This window comes from Otolemur garnettii, unplaced genomic scaffold (assembly GCF_000181295.1).
Source record: "Otolemur garnettii isolate 467f Iridium unplaced genomic scaffold, OtoGar3 scaffold00225, whole genome shotgun sequence".
Taxonomy (NCBI): Eukaryota; Metazoa; Chordata; class Mammalia; order Primates; family Galagidae; genus Otolemur; species Otolemur garnettii.
This window is the reverse complement of record NW_003852620.1, coordinates 1,737,254-1,755,048: the sequence shown is the minus strand read 5'-3', so window position 1 is coordinate 1,755,048 and position 17,795 is coordinate 1,737,254. Positions and strand designations below refer to the sequence as shown.

Sequence of the window (17,795 nt, the reverse complement as noted above, 5' to 3'; positions counted from 1 at the left end):
AAGCCTTTCTTCCCTCCAGGGGCTCCCCTTACTACCTCTCTCACTCACTCTGATCACTCTTTGTCCCCTCTTCGCTGTCCAGCTTTCTCGGGGGAGCCCCACTAAGTGATGTCCCTTTTCCCATTCTACCCCTCTCACTCCAACCCTGGACTTCCCCTCGGTCCTCGCTGCAAGCCCCGCCCCCTCGCCGAGGGACAGCCCGGGTTCCAGTCCAAGTTGTCCCACTCATCCTAGCCCCTCCCTCTGACAGTCCATGGGCTGGGAATGGCTGAGGGGCTACCTTCTATTTGCAGCCTGCTAGGAAGAGGAGGGGGGAGGAAGGAAGAAGAAAGGGGGCGGGGTTGAGGGGGGCGGGCCTGGACCTGGGGAGTGAAAGCGAAAGCCTGGGCGGATAGCCGGAGACCGATCTAGCAACTGAAGCAGCATGGCCAAATCTTGTGGAGTGCGCCTGAGTGGGGAGGCCCTCAAGAAGGTAACAGGGAACTGGAGGCCAGGAAAGGTCTGGGAAACCCTCCTGGATGGAGGCCAAGCTGGATCCTTTTCGGGGTGGGGTAGGGGACAAAGACTGTGCTAGAAAACTCCCCCAACTGCTCCTTAGTGCTTTCACTTCAGCCTGGGGATTCCCAGATTGCTGCACTCTAACCAGTCTCTACACTGGGTAGGAGCTTTGGGGGAAGACTGACTAATGAAGGAAAGGCTTGAGCCACAGTTGGAGGGCACCCGGTTGGCATGGGATCTTACTCTTGACAACTCAAACCCTTAACCAACATCCGGGTACTGCTCTCTGTGTAGGTGGATGTCTTCAGGCAAAATCTTTTCCAGGAGGTAAGACTCTGTGGATTCAGGTGATTTGATCCAGAATCGTAGGCCAGTACTTGAGGGTCACAATCTCCAAACCTACCATACACTTTGGCCCTGTTTCCCTTAACAAGCCTTTACCCAAAGTGAGCTCCTAATTATTGATCTACCTTTAAATGGCGCCTCTTTGGAATCCCTCCCCTTTTGGTTTTCTCCTCCCCTCTTTTGATGAGGAGGGAAAAGCCATGGCCCTTAAAGTAGGAATATCACAGTCCTAACCTTTGTTCTGCCACTTACCAGCTTAGGCAAGTCCCTTCATATTCAGGGCTTCAGTCTTCTCGTCTGTAAGTTTGGACTCCATGATTTACAAGGGCCCTGCCAGTGCCACTTCTCAGACATCTCCCTGAATATCTTCTGTGATTCTCCACCCTTGCAATCTATCCCCCAGGCTGAGGAGTTCCTCTACAGATTCTTGCCACAGAAAATCATATACCTGAACCAGCTCTTGCAAGTGAGTAGTGTGTGCTCCTCCTGCTCCATCCCATGTCCTCTCTCCCTCTCACTCACCCTCTCTGACTAACAGCAGAGCTCAGCATATGGAGAACAGTTGTAAATGGTGGATTGGGAACATTAGGATGGTGTGAGGCCTGGGCCCATGTTGGGAGGCAGAGGTCAGGGATGTGGAGGGAAGGCTATGACTCAGGGTAAAGGGAAGAGGCCGGGAAGCCCTTGACAGTGAGCTCTGTGCAGGATGACTCCTTCAATGTGGCTGACCTGACCTCTCTCCGGGCTCCACTGGATATCCCCATCCCAGACCCTCCACCCAAGGATGATGAGGTGAGGTACTGGGGAGGGGGGCAGGGCTTGGATTATAAATCCAATGGGGATGATGACCCTTCAACCTCTACAGCTTTTCTAAAGTTCCTTTTCCCTCTTTGTCTTAGATGGAAACAGATAAGCAGGAGAAGAAAGAAGGTAAGGAAGAAAGGGGTGACTAGGGAAGGGGAAATGACACATTAACTGCTGGATGAGAAAGGGCCTGAATCCCCTCTTTTTGACAGTCCCTAAGTGTGGATTTCTCCCTGGGAATGAGAAAGTCTTGTCCCTGCTTGCCCTGGTTAAGCCAGAAGTCTGGACTCTCAAAGAGAAGTGCATTCTGGTAAGGCTGGAAACTGGGGGAAGTGGAAAGAAAAGACAAACAAGCAGGGTCCTGGTCTCCTTCAGAGATACAAATCCTTTATTCAGAGCCTACTCCTGAAAAAGAAAACTTTCTTCTGTGCTTTGGGTTTAGATCTTTTTTGTTCTCATCATTCTGTTAAAACTCTGGTATCACAATGGTACTCCTTAAATCAGAGAGACTATACTGTATCCACCTCTATAACTTCAGACCCTACTGCTATAAAGATACATAGTAGAGGAGATAAGAAATAGTGAGTTGGTTTAAAAGCATGGAACCTAGAAAAGACTGCTAGGTAAGTGATAATATCCTGATTCTGTCACTTACACAGATAGTAACCTACTTTAAGTCACTTAGATGGTCTATGACTCAGTTTTTTCATCTGTTAAATAGGTACAATAAGAATATATATTAAGGAATGTTACTATGATAATTGAGATAAATCATACATAGCACAGTGCCAGGTACATAATAGGTATTCAGTGAAATATAGCTGTTGTTAGGAAGTAGCAGTAATAAGAACCCAGTAGGTTTGTTGAATGATCTTATGAGATACCTCTTAATATAGGTGATCACATGGATCCAGCACCTGATCCCTAAGATTGAGGATGGAAATGATTTTGGGGTAGCAATCCAGGTAAGAAAAGGATGACTGATGCCAGGTGTGGTTGCTCACACCTATAATCCCCATGCTTAGAGAAGACAAGGCAGGAGGATTGCCGGAAGTTTTGTTTTTTTGTTTTTTTTTTGAGACAGAGCCTCAAGCTGTCCCCCTGGGTAGAGTGCTGTGGCATCACAGGTCACAGCAACCTCCAACTCCTGGGCTCAAGCGAGTCTCCTGCCTCTACCTCCCAAGTAGCTGGGATTACAGGCCCCCGCCACAACACCCGGCTATTTTTTGGTTGTAGCCATCGTTGTTGTTGGCAGGCCCGGGCTGGATTCGAACTCGCCAGCTCAGGTATATGTGGCTGGCGCCTTAGCCGCTTGAGCCACAGGCGCCGAGCCTGAGGCCAGAAGTTTGAGACCAGCCTTTGCAACCTAATTAAACCCCATCTCTACAAAAAAACTGTTTTTAATTAGCCAGGCATGGGTTGGGCACCTGTAGCTTATGGTTAGGGCACTAACCACATGCTCTGGGGCTGGTGGGTTCAAACCTGCCCCAGGCCTGCTAAACACACACACACACACACACGTAGCCAGGCATTGCAGCAGGCACCTGTAGTCCCAGCTAATCAGGAATCTGAGGCAAGATAATTGCTTGAGCTTAAGAGTTTGAGGTTGCTGTGAACTATGACACCACGGCAGTCTACTGAGGGTGACAAAGTGAAACTGTCTTAATTTAAAAAAAAAAAAAATTAGCCAGGCATGGTGGCACACGCCTATAGGTCCTTAAGCAAGAGGATCACTGATTCCAGGAGTTCAAAGCTGTGCCACTGCACTCCAACCTGGGGGACAGAGCTAGACTCTGTCTCTTAACAAAAAAAAAAGAAAGAAAAGGGAGGGATGACTGAGGATACTGAGAATGGAGAGAGATTGGGGAGTAAGAGATAGGAGCTAGGAGGAAAGAGAGATAATGAGTGAAAGAGGGAGGAAATGAATTATTTTCTTTGCTGCTCATTCCACTGCAGGAGAAGGTGCTGGAGAGGGTGAATGCAGTTAAGACCAAAGTGGAAGCCTTCCAGACAACCATTTCCAAGTGAGGGCAACTAGAGAACTAACATGGGGGGCTGGCTGTAAGAGCTATTTCTCTGTATGAAGGATTTGAGGGAATACATCTCCCTGAACACTCATTCCTTTGTTATTCCCCTTGCTTCTGGCAGGTACTTCTCAGAACGTGGGGATGCTGTGGCTAAGGCCTCCAAGGAGACCCATGTAGTAAGTGGATAGCACACCAGCCTTTTGCCTAGAGGTGGGATGAGTGGGAGGGAAAAAGTTTTCTTTATTTTGTAAGACTTTCCAATGTGGAGATTATGAAGCCAAAATTGTTACCTAGAAAAAGTGATTTGGGGTTTTACAACCTTGATCCCTTTCCCTGCTCAGTTATTTGGGATCTCATTCCTTGGTGCTGAGAAGGGGCTTATCCTCAAGTTAACCTACCTCCTAACCAGACTATATAAGGCTGGTTTGGGCCTTATTCAGCTTGTCTCCCATATCCCAGATGGATTACCGAGCCTTGGTGCACGAGCGAGATGAGGCAGTGTATGGGGAGCTTAGGGCCATGGTGCTGGGCCTGAGGGCCTTCTATGTGAGTATGCAGTAAGCCCTTAAGGGAGGTGGATTGAGAGGGAGAGGCCATAACCTGACTTTTGCTCTCTGGCCTTTTTCCAGGCTGAGCTCTATCATATCATCATCAGCAACCTGGAGAAAATTATCAATCCAAAAGGCGAAGAGAAGCCATCTATGTACTGAACCCAGGGCTAGAAGGAAAATAAATGACCTATACTTTGTGCGTATTACTTCTGGTGCTTGCTATTCATTCAAAAAGCATTTACTAAGTGCTACCTTTGTCCAGACGCTGAAGGTGAATATGGTGGTGAGGAGGGATGGGTGTGCCAGGAAGACAAAGATAAATCAGATGCCCATCCTGGTCTTAAGAGGTCCAACTAACTTAAGGGTAGGAATTGTTACATGCCATGACAGCCATGTAGATAATCAGTATTTTGGAATTTCACAAGATTACTTTTATTGGTGATCTCCTGAGTTCTTCACAAGAGGTGCTATTTTGGCAGAGTCCTTATGGAGGACTCTGGAGTCCTCTTCAGGAGTAATCAGGCTTTAGCTGGTGGGGAACACTCCCTCAGCACACTTACCAGGAGAATGAGGTTTCACTAGGAGGATTATGGATGAATGGTTTGACTCCTTTTCGAGGGCTAGATGGTAGGGTAAATGCACCAAAGGCGTTGTGGTGAAGAAAATACACCATAGGACACTGTAGGAAGGATGAATCTGTAAGGTTTTTGTTTATTTTTTGTTCTCCCTCCCGCCCTGTCCAGTCACTCGCCTTCTTTATCTCTTGCCTTTCAGGATACAGGCCAGGGCAGGTGATAGAGACAAGGGTTTCTCCCCTGTGGTCTTTGCTATATATAAACTCCATGTGAATGTTCTTTGATTAAGGGCCTTATCCTGTTTAAATATGAGATAAGAATTTTTGCCCCTGTTGACATGGAAAAAGAAATGAAGAAGAAGGATTTGCTGCATGGCACTTAACAGTTTGGATGCCTGTCCCCATACATACTTGATTTAATTGTTAAAGTACCATGGGTATCAGATACTAAATTAAAGAAATCAAGGGTCAGATAACTTACAGCCTCAAAGGCAGCACTGCTCATGACAGAGGAGAGAAATCTAAAGATTCACTCATAGCTTGGAGCCAGTAGCCCAGTGGTTAAGGCACCGGCCACATGCACTAAGGCTGGGAGGTTTGAACCCGCCCCCGGCCAGCATAAACAATGACAACTACCAACAAAAAAATAGCTGGGCGTTCTGGAGGGCGCCTGTAGTCCCAGCTATTTGGGAGGCTGAGACAAGAGAATCGCTTAAGCCCAAGAGTTTGAGGTTGCTGTGAGCTGTGATACGTGATACCACAGGACTCTATCGAGGGCTACATAGTGAGACTCTGTCTCTAAAAAAAAAAAAAAAAAAAAAACAACCATTCATTTCATAAAAAGGACAAGGCAGTCTGCTTTGTCCCCTGTCCCCAGTGCTTCAGGACACTAGACTGCCAAAATGCTGGGAGAGCTCCCTGCTTAGCGCTCTACAGGGCCTCTGGTGGTGGGCCACACAGGAATAGGCAAAGTCAACTCTCAATCAAGAATAAAAACGGGAAGGGCGGCGCCTGTAGTTCAGTCAATAGGGCGCCAGCCCCATATATACCGAGGGTGGAGGGTTCAAACCCGGCCTCAGCCAAACTGCAACAAAAAAATAGCCGGGTAGCCGGGCCTTGTGGAGGGCGCCTATAGTTCCAGCTACTTGGGAAGCTGAGGGAAGAGAATTGCGTAAGCCTGAGTTGGAGGTTACTGTGAGCTGTGACTCCACAGCACTCTACCAAGGCGACATAGTGAGATTCTGTCTCAAAAAAAGAATTATAAAATGAAATAAAAATAAAAAAGAAAGTGAGGTAGCCTAGCCAAATAAGAGAGCGGGCATTTTTTTCCCCTTGCAGGTGTAGGTTCTTTCCAATTCGTGGGAGACAAAGGAGGGGCAAGCGTTGGATGTGGCCGCTGATGGGGGAAAATGAGAACCTTTAGACCTATCTAGGAGCACTACGTAGGCGGGACTCCAGGAGACGTCCTGCTGCCGGCAGCCGGCTCTGGGTGCCCCTGACAGCGTGGATCTGCGGCTGCCCGACTTGGGGCGGGGGTAGGCGGGGCTCGGTACCGGGGGCTGCAATCGGAACTTCCTACTGGGCTGGGCCTGGGGAGGGCTCTGGGACCTTGGTCTCCTGGAGCCGGCAAGTCGCCTTTGGACCAAGTAAGCGTCGCCGCCGAACCTGAGGCGGCACCGGGAAGGGCCAAGGAGGGCGCCGCAGAGCTGGAGGGAGCTTCGTAGCGCCAGCCGGGACCTGCTCGCCTGAGCGGGGTGGGGAACCGGCACTAATCGGGCTTGCTCCTTCCCAGGCAGGCCCCGCCTCGCCATGGGGGAAGTGGAGATCTCTGCCCGGGCCTACGTGAAGATGTGCCTGCACGCCGCCCGATACCCACACGCGGCGGTCAACGGGCTGTTGCTGGCGCCGGCGCCGCGGTCCAGAGAATGCCTGTGCCTCACCGATTGTGTGCCCCTCTTCCACAGTCACCTGGCCCTGTCCGTCATGTTGGAGGTCGCCCTCAACCAGGTGCCTCCGATAGACGCCCACTCCCGATCCCCTTAACACCTCTAGCCCAAAGTCCATCCCCAGCCCCTTGGCAGCAGTGCGCACCCACAAGGCCAACAGCTTGATTTAGTTACTGACAGCCCCTTTCCCACGACAGGTGGATGTGTGGGGCACACAGGCCGGTCTGGTGGTGGCTGGGTACTACCATGCCAATGCAGCTCTGGACGACCAAAGGTGAGTGGGGTAGCCAGAGGCAGAAGGCAAAGGATTATGTCGTAGGTGGAAGTGGAAGAGGGGAGGCACGCAAAAGAACCAAGGTCATTCCTTTCATCTTTGCTCCTCAAACTCCTAGGAGTAGAGGGTGTCCGTCAGGCACTATGCTGGGTACTGGAGTGAGGAAAAACAAAGATTAATAAAACAGAGCTCTGCTCTGGAAGCTGCGGTGGGGGTGGGGAGGACAACTGTGTATCAAGGACAGGTGAATCTTGCTTTAATTGAAGTGTCCCCCAAGTGCTGTAAGAACACAGAGAGCCCAACCAGCAATTTTATCTTTTTTGTTTTGAGACAGAGTTTCACTTTGTCACCCTGGATAGAGTGCGGTTGCGTCATAGCTCATAGCAGCCTCAAACTCTTAGGCTCAAGTGATTCTCTTGCTTCAATTCTTGCCACAATGCCTGGCTATTTTTAGAGATGGGGTCTTGCTCTTGCTCAGGCTGTTCTTGAACCTGTGAGCTCAGGCAATCCACCTGCCTTGGCCTCCCAGAGTGCTAGGATTACAGGCATGAGCCACTGTGCCCGGCCTAACCTGCAATTTTTTAAATATGGAAATTTCTTTATGCATATTTATGTGTATGTGTTATGTACATAAATTTTATATGTAGAAAGATACTTCTGTGTATTAACCTTATATATGAATTAAGTTAGAAATAGTTTTGTAATTTGCTCCTCAGTTAATAAATATTTAACATCTTTCCATTTCCACACCAAAAGCTGCCTTCCATAAAATAGCGTTTGAATATAGATGTGTACCATAAGTTGTTTAATGCCTACATTAAATATTGAGATGATTTCCAACTTTTTATTATGGATATGGTCCTGTTACAGTAAATTCTTTGTAAGTGAAATTTCTGACTCAGCAAATAGGTAGTATACCTTCAATTTGGATGGTTATGCCAAATTGCCCTCCAAAAAGACCACCTTTCATTTCCACTCTTACCAGCAGTGCCTGAGCATCTGTTTCCCACAACACTCAAGCATCAAGCAGTCGTACATCAAGCGTCCAGCAGGCGCAATCCCCCAGGCCAGCTACAGGGAAAGGCCACAGCTGCACCCACATCTATGAGACCTGGGAGACCCAGCTCAGATGGACGGGTTTTATCCAGTCGGCTCCTCACTCCTCTGATCTTCTTCTACACAGCCCTGGGCCCTTGGCCTTGAAAATCGCTGGACGAATTGCAGAATTCTTCCCTGATGCAGTACTTATTATGGTGAGGCTTGGGTTTGAAGGTGGGGAGGTGGAGAATAAGTAGGGAGGGGGATCCTTGAGATTTTCACCTACCCTTCTTTGTCTACCCAGTTGGATAATCAGAAACTGGTGCCTCAGCCTCGTGTGCCTCCAGTCATTGTGCTGGAGAACCAAAGTCTCTGCTGGGTCCCCAAGGATAAGAATTTGTGAGTACGCCCTTCCTTCCACCTCTTCTTGAAGCCCAAGACTCTTGGGCCTCCTCTGCCCTTGCTTTTGCCCCAAGGGTCCTTCTCCAGACCCAACTTCTGTTAATATAAGTCTGTACCTATGGCCTATTGTTTGACCTCCATGGGGGCTACTATTTCAGAGTGATGTGGAGGGACTGGGAGGAGTCCCGACAGATGGTGGGAGCACTACTGGAGGGCCAGGCATACCAGCATCTTGTGGACTTTGACTGTCACCTTGATGACATCCGACAGGACTGGACCAACCAACAGCTCAACACCCAAATCACCCAGTGGGTTGGTCCAACCAATGGAAATGCCTGAGCCAGAGTTAGAGGTGTCAGGATCCAATAAAGAGACTTCGGCTGACAGGCCACAGTGTGACTATATTTATTATGCTTGGGAGGCAAGGTGAGGGAAAAACCTCCATAAGAGAAAGGTAGGGGAAAATCTGGAGTCCCTGGCAAAAAATAAGAAGGTCTATGCTGTACCCATCACAGAATTAGAGGGGGCTCTCAATAGATCATTCCCTTTGTTTCTCCCCTGGGCTTCTTGAGCTTCTCAAAGTTCTTCAGGATGATGTCATATAACACAGCCTATAAGACCAGGGAGGAGTAGGGGTCAGCCTCATGGCCCCAGTGGCTCTGAGCCCCATATCTAGCCTTGTGGAGAAGATTGAGCTTTGTCACCCTTCACCCTCAACCTGCAGTGTCAAGGAATGGGTGGCCTGGGAAAGCTGCCTCTGCCCACCCCGGCCCATGTCTCCTCACATAAGCATTGCGGATCTCCATGACCATCAGCCGGATGTCCCGGTACTCTGCCTCATCTAGCTCATGTACCAGCTGCCGATAATCACCCTGTGGGACACTTGGGTCAGGCGTGACTTCACATGTGTCCTTTCCCCATGCACCCTAACCTGGGTCTCACCTACCACATGGGGCTGCTTGGCTGCTTTGGCCACTGCATCACCTCGCTCAGAGAAATACCTATGGGAAATAGAAGTGTATATGGAGTGGGTGAAGAAGGAGGGAACCAGAGTGTGCAAGTGAGTTAAGCAGTACTCACTTAGAGATTTGAGTGTGGAAGCCTTCTAGCTTGGTGTGGAGGCTGGTCATAAGTTCAAACACCTTCTCCTGGGGAAAGAAGGCAAGGGGGAAAGTAGAAGGAAACATGGACTAGAAAGGAAGGCAGGGGAGTAGAGTGTGGTCTCACCTGGACAGCCACTCCAAAATTGTTCCCATCCTCAATCCGAGGTATCTGTAGCTGCAACCAGGTAGTGACCTGGGGGGAGGGAATGGCATCAAAGCCATATCAACTCTCCACCCAATTCCCAGGTTTCTATCCTCCGTTGCTTCCCTGCCCACAATAGGTAGAGGTATGCCAGGTCCATCCCGAGCCCCAGGGCCTAGACTCCTGGTTCCACTTGCTATGTTTTCTCTTGCTAAGACCTGGCAAGTGTTATACTCTAACTAGCAGAGACAAAGAATTTGACCTAAAACCTGAGGATTTGGGTGGGAGGCCTCACCAAGTTGAGCTGCTCAATGACATCCTTGATCTCAGGCTTCAAGCGCTGCAGGAGGACCACAATCTTTTCATTGCAGTTCACTGGGCCACAGGGAGGACCTAGAGAGTAGGCCAATCACATGATTGAGCCTGTGTGAGAAGTGCAGAAGGGGAGAGTAGAAAGGACTCCCTAGAGAGGAGCTTCTGTGGGGTGGGACTGAAGTTTTCCCACCATAGTGGTTTCAAGTACCTTTGTCTTCATCTTCCCCTTTCTTCTTTTCATCTTTGTCTTCCTTCTACAGGGAGAGAAGGACTCATTGGGCATCAGGACTAAGGTTGATTTATTTTCCCCATGGTTGGATCCCTCCTCCCAGGTCTTCCCTGCTTGCCTCCTGCTGTTTTTTCCGCTCTTCCTTCTCTTTCTCCTTAACTGGATCAGGCACTGGGATGTCTAATGGGGCCTTCAGATTGCTTAAGTTGGCTTCATTGAGAGCTGGCTCCTAGTGTAGGGTGGGAAGAGGACAGAAGCTGAGGGTGTTCCTCTCAACTCCTCATTCTTTTTTATTTTTTTTTTTGAGACAGAGCCTCAAGCTATCCCCCTGGGTAGAGTGCCATGGCATCACGCTCACAGCAACCTCCAACTCCTGGGCTCAAGTGAGTCTCCTGCCTCAGCCTCCCAAGTAGCTGGGACTACAGGCGCCCGCCACAACGCCTGGCCATTTTTTGGTTGCAGCCATCATTGTTGTTTGGCGGGCCCGGGCTAGGGATTCAAACCCGCCACCTTAGGTGTATGTGGCTGGCACCTTAGCCGCTTAAGCCACAGGCGCCGAGCCCACCTCCTCATTCTTAAGGCCCCCCAAACTCTCCAACTCCCTGCCCAGCCCCAGTACCTTTAAAAATGCATCCAAATCAGAAATCTTCTTGGGGAAATAACTCCCAAGGAGGTTCTCTGTCTGTGTGAGGTGGAGGTGGAGGAAGATGGGGTCAGAACCAAACACCCTTCCTAGGCAGTGAGGCAGGGCTGAGCATTAAGAGTTGGGTGGGGGTGTGGGTACTGACGGGCAGGTCTTACCTTGGTACAAAGGTCTTCACGAAACACATCCACCTGTAGGGCACAGGCAATACTTCAGAAACCTGGCTTTAAGGTCAGTTCATTTGAGGACAGTTCCCTTAGGGTTGTGTTGGGCCTGGCCTGGGGGAAAGGGTGGAATAGATCCCCCTAAGGTCAGGCCTAAAGAAAGTTAAGAGGGATCCTTGTGCGGGTGGGTTGGGGAGGTGTTACAGTGGATCTCTGCAGCCTCCATCTGGCGAAGGAGGAGTGGATGCTCCTGGGGCGGGATTTGGGGGACGAATACATTCCCAGCCTTGAAGGGCCAGAGGCTCATGTGAGAACGGATTCCTGGGGTCTCCTGGGCTGTGTGAGGAGAGATGTGGACGGACAACCCTCTGCGAGTCGGGCAGGGACGGAAAGGACCCCGGGAGCCTCCTGAGGGAAAGGCCACGAGGTGGCAGGGGCAGGTCCCACACCAGGTCTGTGTGTGGCCCAGCCCCGGGCCAACGGACTTCCCCTCCACGCCAGCTCTTCGCTTCACCTCACCCCGCTGAACCACGGCCGCCGCGCCTTTCCGTAAAGGGAGCCCCAGTCGGTCTCCCGAGGAGCAGGTGCTCCCAGCACGCAGGCTGGGCTGACTGGACTGACCACCCGCTCAGGTCAGGGTCTGGGGGCGGGTCAGGGAGCCCCTCAGTTTCTCCGAGCCACGCCTCTCCTGGGCCCTGCCTAGAACCCTCAGCGCTCACCTTGGCTTGGGCCTCAGGCTGGACCCTGAGCATGGCCATGGCCGGGGCAAGGGTCCTAGAGCCGCGCGAGGAGCGAAGAGTGGGCACGGGGAAGGGAAAGCGAAAGCAGAGTTCTCAGCCCGCACCGCCTTCCTGGGGAGCCGAGAGTGGAGGACTGGAGGAGGCGGAGTCCACTAGCGGGGGTGGAGCTGAGCCACTGCCCCAGGGAGCCGGAGAAGCGCGTTTGCTCTAGCCCCCGCCCCCTGAACCCGCCCCCAGCCTGCACTCCTCAGCCCGGCTCTGGACTCCGCTTATTGCCTCCGCCCCGCCCCGTCCCCCTCTCCCCCGCCTCCCTGCGCTGGGATCTCACCGCCCACGCCCATCTCTGCAGGCTCCACCTTCCACCTCCCGCCTCCCCGCCTCCTAGCTCCCCACTGCCTCCCCACTGGTTCTCTTCTTTGCCTGCTCTTCTTGGGATAGTGATAAACCTTACTTGGGGCTTTTCCCGTCTTTGGTCAGCGATGGTCGAGAGCTGGCCTCTTTCCTAGCTGTACTAGCATGGGCTCCTTGGCTCCATGGGCGTCCTCTGGCCCCTGCAGCAACCCTCAGAGCTGGCATCATCCCGTCCGAGCCCCAGTCAGCTGTCTCCTGGACCCCTGCTGCGGACTCCATTCTCCTATTATTTAATCCGCTCTCACGGAGTAGGGGGTTCATGCTTATGCTTCTCTCTTCCTTAAAACCCTTTCTCAGTTTTCTGTTATCCTTATAATGAAATTCAAGGGTTTTTTCTTCTGGGCCTGCCTGGCATCTGTCTCCCCTGTAAGTTCACTTCCTACTGCATCCCATCTCTTTCATTACACTCGCAAAAACTTGAGCTTTCATTTATTTCTCAAAGGCGTGAGGTTCATTCCTGCCTCGGGCGTCTTTGCTCTGCTAATCGATTTGTCTTAACGCCCTTCCTGAGTGGAGTTACTAGGTTTTCAGCTCAAAGGTCACCTCTTCAGAGAGAACTGTCTCCATCATTTTTTTTTCTTTGAGACAGAGTCTCACTTTATCTCCCTCATTAGAGTACCTTGGTGTCATAGCTCACAGTAACCTCAAATTCTTGGGCACAAGAGATCCTCTTGCCTCAGCCTCCCTAGTAGCTGGGATTACAAGCCCTGGCCACAACACCTGGCTATTTTTTAGAGACGAAGTCTCTCACTCTTGCTCAGGCTGGTCTCAAACTCCTGAGCTCAGGCTGTCCACCCACCTCAGTCTCCCAGAGTGCTAGGATTACAGGCATCAGCCACCACTTCCGGCCCTGGATCATTCTTTATAAAGTAACTTCTTCCAAGTCTCTCTATTACAAATCACGCTGTCTTACTACTTTCATGGCACTTTTAAATATCTGATACTAGCTATTTTTTGTTTTGTTTTTGAAACAGGATTGTGTACTGATCTAAAATAGATTTTGGGAAACTTTGCTGTAAAGGACTAGATAGTAAATATTTAAGGCTTGTGGATCCTTACAATGTCTATATCAACTACTCAACTCTGCCATTGTAGCAGAAAGTAGCCATATGTAAATTAATTGGCTGAGTTCCAATAAAACCTCATTTATAGACACTGGAATTTGAATTTCGCATAATTTTCATGTGTCATGAAATATCCTTCTTTGATTTTTTTTCAATCATATAACAATGTATCAGTAAGGGAAAGATTTTAAAAAAAGAAAAAGGAAAAAGAAAAGCGTAATCACCCTTCTTAGTTTGAAGGCAATACAGAAACTGGCCACCAGAGAGCCTTAGTTTGCTTATCCTTTAGACAGTGGTTCTCAACCTTCCTAATCCTGCCACCCTTTATACAGTTCCTCATGCTGTGGTGAACCCCAACCATAAAATTATTTTTGTTGGCTCGATGCCTATAGCTCAACCAGCTAAGGCGCCAGCCACGTACACCTAAGGTGGCGGGTTCAAATCCCCAGCCCGGACCCGCCAAACAACAATGACGGCTGCAACCAAAAAATAGCTGGGTGTTGTGGCGGGCGCCTGTGGTCCCAGCTACTTGGGAGGTGGAGGCAGGAAACTCGCTTGAGCCCAGGAGTTGGAGGTTGCTGTGAGCTGTAATGCCACGGCACTCTACCCAGGGGGATAGCTTGAGGCTCTGTCTCAAAAAAAAAATTATTTTTGTTGCTACTTCATAACTGTAATTTTGCTACTGGTATGAATCCTAATGTGAATATCTGATATGCAGGATGGTCTTAGGTGACCCCTATGAAAGGGTCATTTGACCCTGACCCACAAGTTGAGAACCGCTGGTTTAGAACATGGACAATACACCCATATTGCCTGGATTTGTAATCTTCTTTGTTTATTAGCTGTGAGCAAATCACTTAACCTCTGTGCTTTGGCTTTTGCAACTGTACAATGGGAACACTACTACCTCATAGTTCTGGTACTGTGAAGACTAAATGTGTTAATTAATTAATCTATTTATTTATTTTTAGAGACAGAGTCTTACTTTGTCACCCTCGGTAGAATGCCGTGGCATCACAGCTCACAGCAACCTCTAGCTCTTGGGCTTAGGCGATTCTCTTCCCTCAGCCTCCTGAGTAGCTAGAACTATAGGCGCCCACCACAATGCTAAATGTGTTAATTTATGTAAAGAACTTACAGATACTTAGAACAGTGCTTGGCACAGGGTACACACACAGTTCAAGTGTTTGCTATTATTATTTGTGTGTTTATTATCTGCCTTCTCCTGCTAGCTCATATGCCCCCAAACAGTAGAATTCTTATCCGTGTTATTCATGTGGCATGGAACTATAATATATGCCATATGAATATGACACAGGCCTCCATGGGGAACACACTCTATGGGAAGACAGTAGGAAAGGTCCCTGGGTGGAGTGCCCAGATAGGTGGTCACCTGAGGAAGGTGGGCTGAAGATTCAGTGGGGAAGGCAGGAAAAACAAACCCCCCAGGCTGGAGATGGAGTACCTGCTCAGTAAGAATAATGCCCACACCTAAGGGTGCTGTTACCTGCCTTAGGAGTGCCATTCTTCAACGGCACAGACTCAGCTCAAAGTCTTTACAGAGGTTAAAATGATAGCAGGAAGGATGGAGGTCAAAGATAAGGAAGGACATTCAAGACTGATGACAGCAAGGAATGGCTAAGGAGCCCTAGTGACTACCAGACTCTCTTTCTACCCTTTCCAGGCCCCAACCAAATGATGAGAGGAGCCAAAGGCAGGCCTGAAGGCTTTTATTTCTTTCAGTTATGCTTGTGGCTAGAGTGGGGGCGGGAGAAGAGCCCATGGCCAGGGCTCCCTGGAGACCAGGGCTGATGATACCAGCTGCCATAGGTGAGGTACCAGGCGAAGGTGCCTACTGCAGCGCCCACCACCTTGTGAGTGTACTGGTGGAAATAGATGACAGTACAGAGCAGCAAGAAATTCCAGAGGCCCAGCAGCAGCACATTGAGCAGGAAGACGAGGCGCAGAGGGGCCCCAGCAGGCAGCCCGTGGGCCAGGTACTTGGCAAACACCGCTGCTTCCTCAGCCATCAGCAGGCAGCAGAAGGTGAGGAGGAAGGTATGGGAGGAGACTGTGTAGCCTCGCCACTGGTGGCCGGCTGCCAGGCAGCTGCGGCGGTCTGGCAACTCGTGGAGCAGCAGGCCCTGGGGCAGAGGCTCAAAGCAGGAGCCAGTCAGGTCTTCAATGAGCAGAAAGGCCCGGCCAGCCCCCCGCCACACGGCCGCCCCCACCACCAGTCGGCTCAGGTGCCTGGCGGTCACTGCCACACGCCGTGTAGCCAGGAACACCACCAGCAACACGAAGCCTCCCAAGAAGGTGCAGGTCCAGCCCCACGCTGAATTCACAAACTTTCTGTAGGCAGAGAAGAGGGGAGGCTATTGAGACCCCCAACCCTGTCTCCCCACCCTGGTCTGTACTCCCATCCTTGCTCTGTCCCCAATCCTACATACACATCATCGATTGCCTTTTGGGTGCCCTTTGCAACCCCCAGCCATTTAAACTTTGCCATCTCCTTGGAGGACCATTCAGCATCTAGGGTCCACATTTCCTCTTCAGTCTTGCTCCTGACTTCCCCTGTGCCCCATGACTCCATTCCCCTCCCCCTGTCTCCAGCCTTGTCCTCAACCTCCCATCCTATTTTTAGTGTTCAGACTGGCAGGAGGACAGAAGCCTGGAGAAGGGAGCCAGGCTTCCCTGAGTGGGATCCCAGAGTGCAGGGAGCCGGCTCCCACAGCTTTGAGGGGACTCACATGTTGAAGAAGTTCCCGTGGCTGGCAAAGATAGTCCGAGGGTTGACATGGAACTGCAGAAGGGGCCCAAAGATGACCACTGCCGCCAACCAGGCATGATAGAGGCGCCGTAAGCAGGGGCTGCCCAGGAGGCGAGCAGCCTGTTCACTACCGAAGTATAGCAAAGCAGAGGCCACCCAGAGCAGCACCTTGACCAGGCAGCCCAGCAATGCCCGGATTCGGGCTCCAGCTCCCAACCCTGCCCCCACCACCGGCCCCCGCTCCATGTTCCCTCCCCTCCCCACTAACTGCTTTCTCTGTTGGGCAGCTGAGGAGGGGCTGATGGGGCCCCCCCGGACAAGGACAGGCAGTGACAGGTGTGGAAGACACAGGGCAGAGCCCTGTTGGCAGCTGGCAGGCCGGGGAGAGGGGCGGAGGGCAGTAAGGGGCCAGGGTGGAGGGCTGCTGCGTCAGCAGGGTCCTGGCCTCAAGTGTGTGGTAGTGTGTATCCTGACAACAGCCTGTGTCCTTTCCTGTCAGCCTTGTGTCCTCGGCTCCAACCATCTTCTTGTTCATGTTTCAGGGCCAGGCCTGCCCTTCAGGGCTGTCCTTGCCCATTGCCTGCTTGGGTCTGCCTGTCTTTGGTCAGCCAGAGTCCCCTACCCCCACCCCAACTCTACCATGTATTTGCTCCACAGGGAAACCAGAGGTCATGAAGATAAAACTAACCAAACCTTGTAAGTTGTTAAGAAGAATGCTACATCTATTTCATCATCAGTGTGATCTTACCTTTCTGAGGTTCTAAGCACAAGAGCCCTCCACTACAGGGCGCGGCAAGGTGTTTGCATAGCACTCTGTCCAGCTCAGGCCTTGTGAGGCATAGCAAGCAGTTTCTACTTCACCGTAGTCCCCTGGCTTGGCTTTGCCCCAGTTCCTATCTGGACCAAGGGACTATGAGGGGCTAGGTTGACAGAGGGCTTTTGTGTAAACTGGACCTTGTGCACTGTAAAAGTCATCACCTCTGAAGGGGCACTATTCATTTATTATGATGATTAAGAGATGAAACTCAAGTCTCCTAGGGGAGGCATCTTTTGTAAGATAGTGATGGCTCATGGTGGACCCTCAGATCCCTAAAGATGAGGTTTACTCTTAGGTGACAAGGGGTAGAGGAGACCCTGGAAAAGAAACTCCTAGTCAGGAATAAATCAAAACCAACTACCCTGGGCCTAGGGACTGCCCCATGCAAGCCCTGGCCTCCCAGCCTGACTGCTGAGGTTGAAGTGGCCGGCTAGAAAGCAACCTACCCGAGGAGAAGTCTCTGTTATTCAGTGACCGATTTATGATCACTTTGTGTTTTTCTTCCTCATTCTTCAAAACTGGTGGTGGGATTTCTGAGCACAGAGGAAGCAGTGAAAAGAATGAGCAAGCAAAGACACTCAGGTTCTAAGCCCAACTGTGTGACTTTGGGAAAATCAACTAACCCTCCCTGGTCCCTAGTACATTAATTTCCTCTGTAAATTGATCAAGATGGGTTAGATAATCAATCAGATTCCTTCCAATAAAGCCCTTAGTCTTTCATCTGTACATTGATCAGGATGGATTAATAAATTAGAATCCATCCAGATCTTAAAACCCATACAGACTTCTGCAAAGTGGTCTTTAAGTTTTCCTACTCATGGACCCTATAAACGAATTTTGAAGGCCTGCATCCTCCCTATACTTTTAAATTGACATAAAATCTTTCATTGTAGGCTCGGTGCCTGTGGCTCAAGTGGCTAAGGCACCAGCCACATATA

General features: G+C 50.5%; 4 protein-coding genes across 4 annotated transcripts; 2 read left to right on the top strand and 2 right to left on the bottom strand.

The window, feature by feature from the left end:
• Positions 1-256: 256 nt before the first annotated feature.
• PSME2 (proteasome activator subunit 2) lies at positions 257-4,431 on the top strand. The gene is made up of 11 exons (XM_003801950.3): positions 257-472; positions 793-825; positions 1,247-1,309; positions 1,549-1,635; positions 1,743-1,773; positions 1,860-1,957; positions 2,544-2,612; positions 3,604-3,671; positions 3,796-3,850; positions 4,134-4,220; positions 4,304-4,431. The coding sequence occupies exons 1-11, from the start codon at positions 425-427 to the stop codon at positions 4,382-4,384; spliced, it is 720 nt and encodes a 239-aa protein (XP_003801998.1). The 5' UTR covers positions 257-424; the 3' UTR covers positions 4,385-4,431.
• A 1,904-nt stretch (positions 4,432-6,335) lies between these two features.
• EMC9 (ER membrane protein complex subunit 9) lies at positions 6,336-8,848 on the top strand. Its single transcript, XM_003801952.3, has 6 exons — positions 6,336-6,445; positions 6,592-6,806; positions 6,943-7,019; positions 8,203-8,272; positions 8,362-8,456; positions 8,618-8,848. Exons 2-6 carry the CDS (start codon positions 6,609-6,611, stop codon positions 8,796-8,798), a joined length of 621 nt encoding a protein of 206 aa, XP_003802000.1. The 5' UTR covers positions 6,336-6,445; positions 6,592-6,608; the 3' UTR covers positions 8,799-8,848.
• On the bottom strand, positions 8,849-11,945 carry PSME1 (proteasome activator subunit 1). The gene is made up of 11 exons (XM_003801949.3): positions 11,775-11,945; positions 11,050-11,082; positions 10,868-10,930; positions 10,367-10,477; positions 10,228-10,273; positions 10,000-10,097; positions 9,687-9,755; positions 9,540-9,607; positions 9,406-9,460; positions 9,245-9,331; positions 8,849-9,070 (listed from the first exon to the last, which is right to left on the bottom strand). The coding sequence occupies exons 1-11, from the start codon at positions 11,811-11,813 to the stop codon at positions 8,990-8,992; spliced, it is 750 nt and encodes a 249-aa protein (XP_003801997.1). The 5' UTR covers positions 11,814-11,945; the 3' UTR covers positions 8,849-8,989.
• Positions 11,946-14,985: 3,040 nt separating this feature from the next.
• FITM1 (fat storage inducing transmembrane protein 1) lies at positions 14,986-16,643 on the bottom strand. The gene is made up of 2 exons (XM_003801947.3): positions 16,021-16,643; positions 14,986-15,622 (listed from the first exon to the last, which is right to left on the bottom strand). The coding sequence occupies exons 1-2, from the start codon at positions 16,284-16,286 to the stop codon at positions 15,010-15,012; spliced, it is 879 nt and encodes a 292-aa protein (XP_003801995.1). The 5' UTR covers positions 16,287-16,643; the 3' UTR covers positions 14,986-15,009.
• Positions 16,644-17,795: the final 1,152 nt, after the last annotated feature.

Coding starts and splice junctions, on each gene's coding strand:
- FITM1 (XM_003801947.3), bottom strand. CDS start 16,286: ATGGAGCGGGGGCCGGTGGTGGGGGCAGGGTTGGGAGCTGGAGCCCGA. Junction 15,623..16,020: donor CACGGGAACTTCTTCAACAT/GTGAGTCCCCTC, acceptor CTCTGCCTACAG/AAAGTTTGTGAATTCAGCGT.
- EMC9 (XM_003801952.3), top strand. CDS start 6,609: ATGGGGGAAGTGGAGATCTCTGCCCGGGCCTACGTGAAGATGTGCCTG. Junction 6,807..6,942: donor TGGAGGTCGCCCTCAACCAG/GTGCCTCCGATA, acceptor TTCCCACGACAG/GTGGATGTGTGGGGCACACA. Junction 7,020..8,202: donor GCAGCTCTGGACGACCAAAG/GTGAGTGGGGTA, acceptor TCTTCTACACAG/CCCTGGGCCCTTGGCCTTGA.
- PSME1 (XM_003801949.3), bottom strand. CDS start 11,813: ATGGCCATGCTCAGGGTCCAGCCTGAGGCCCAAGCCAAG. Junction 11,083..11,774: donor AGCCTGAGGCCCAAGCCAAG/GTGAGCGCTGAG, acceptor TGTGCCCTACAG/GTGGATGTGTTTCGTGAAGA. Junction 10,274..10,366: donor AGCGGAAAAAACAGCAGGAG/GCAAGCAGGGAA, acceptor CTCTCCCTGTAG/AAGGAAGACAAAGATGAAAA.
- PSME2 (XM_003801950.3), top strand. CDS start 425: ATGGCCAAATCTTGTGGAGTGCGCCTGAGTGGGGAGGCCCTCAAGAAG. Junction 826..1,246: donor GGCAAAATCTTTTCCAGGAG/GTAAGACTCTGT, acceptor TCTATCCCCCAG/GCTGAGGAGTTCCTCTACAG. Junction 3,851..4,133: donor CCTCCAAGGAGACCCATGTA/GTAAGTGGATAG, acceptor CCCATATCCCAG/ATGGATTACCGAGCCTTGGT.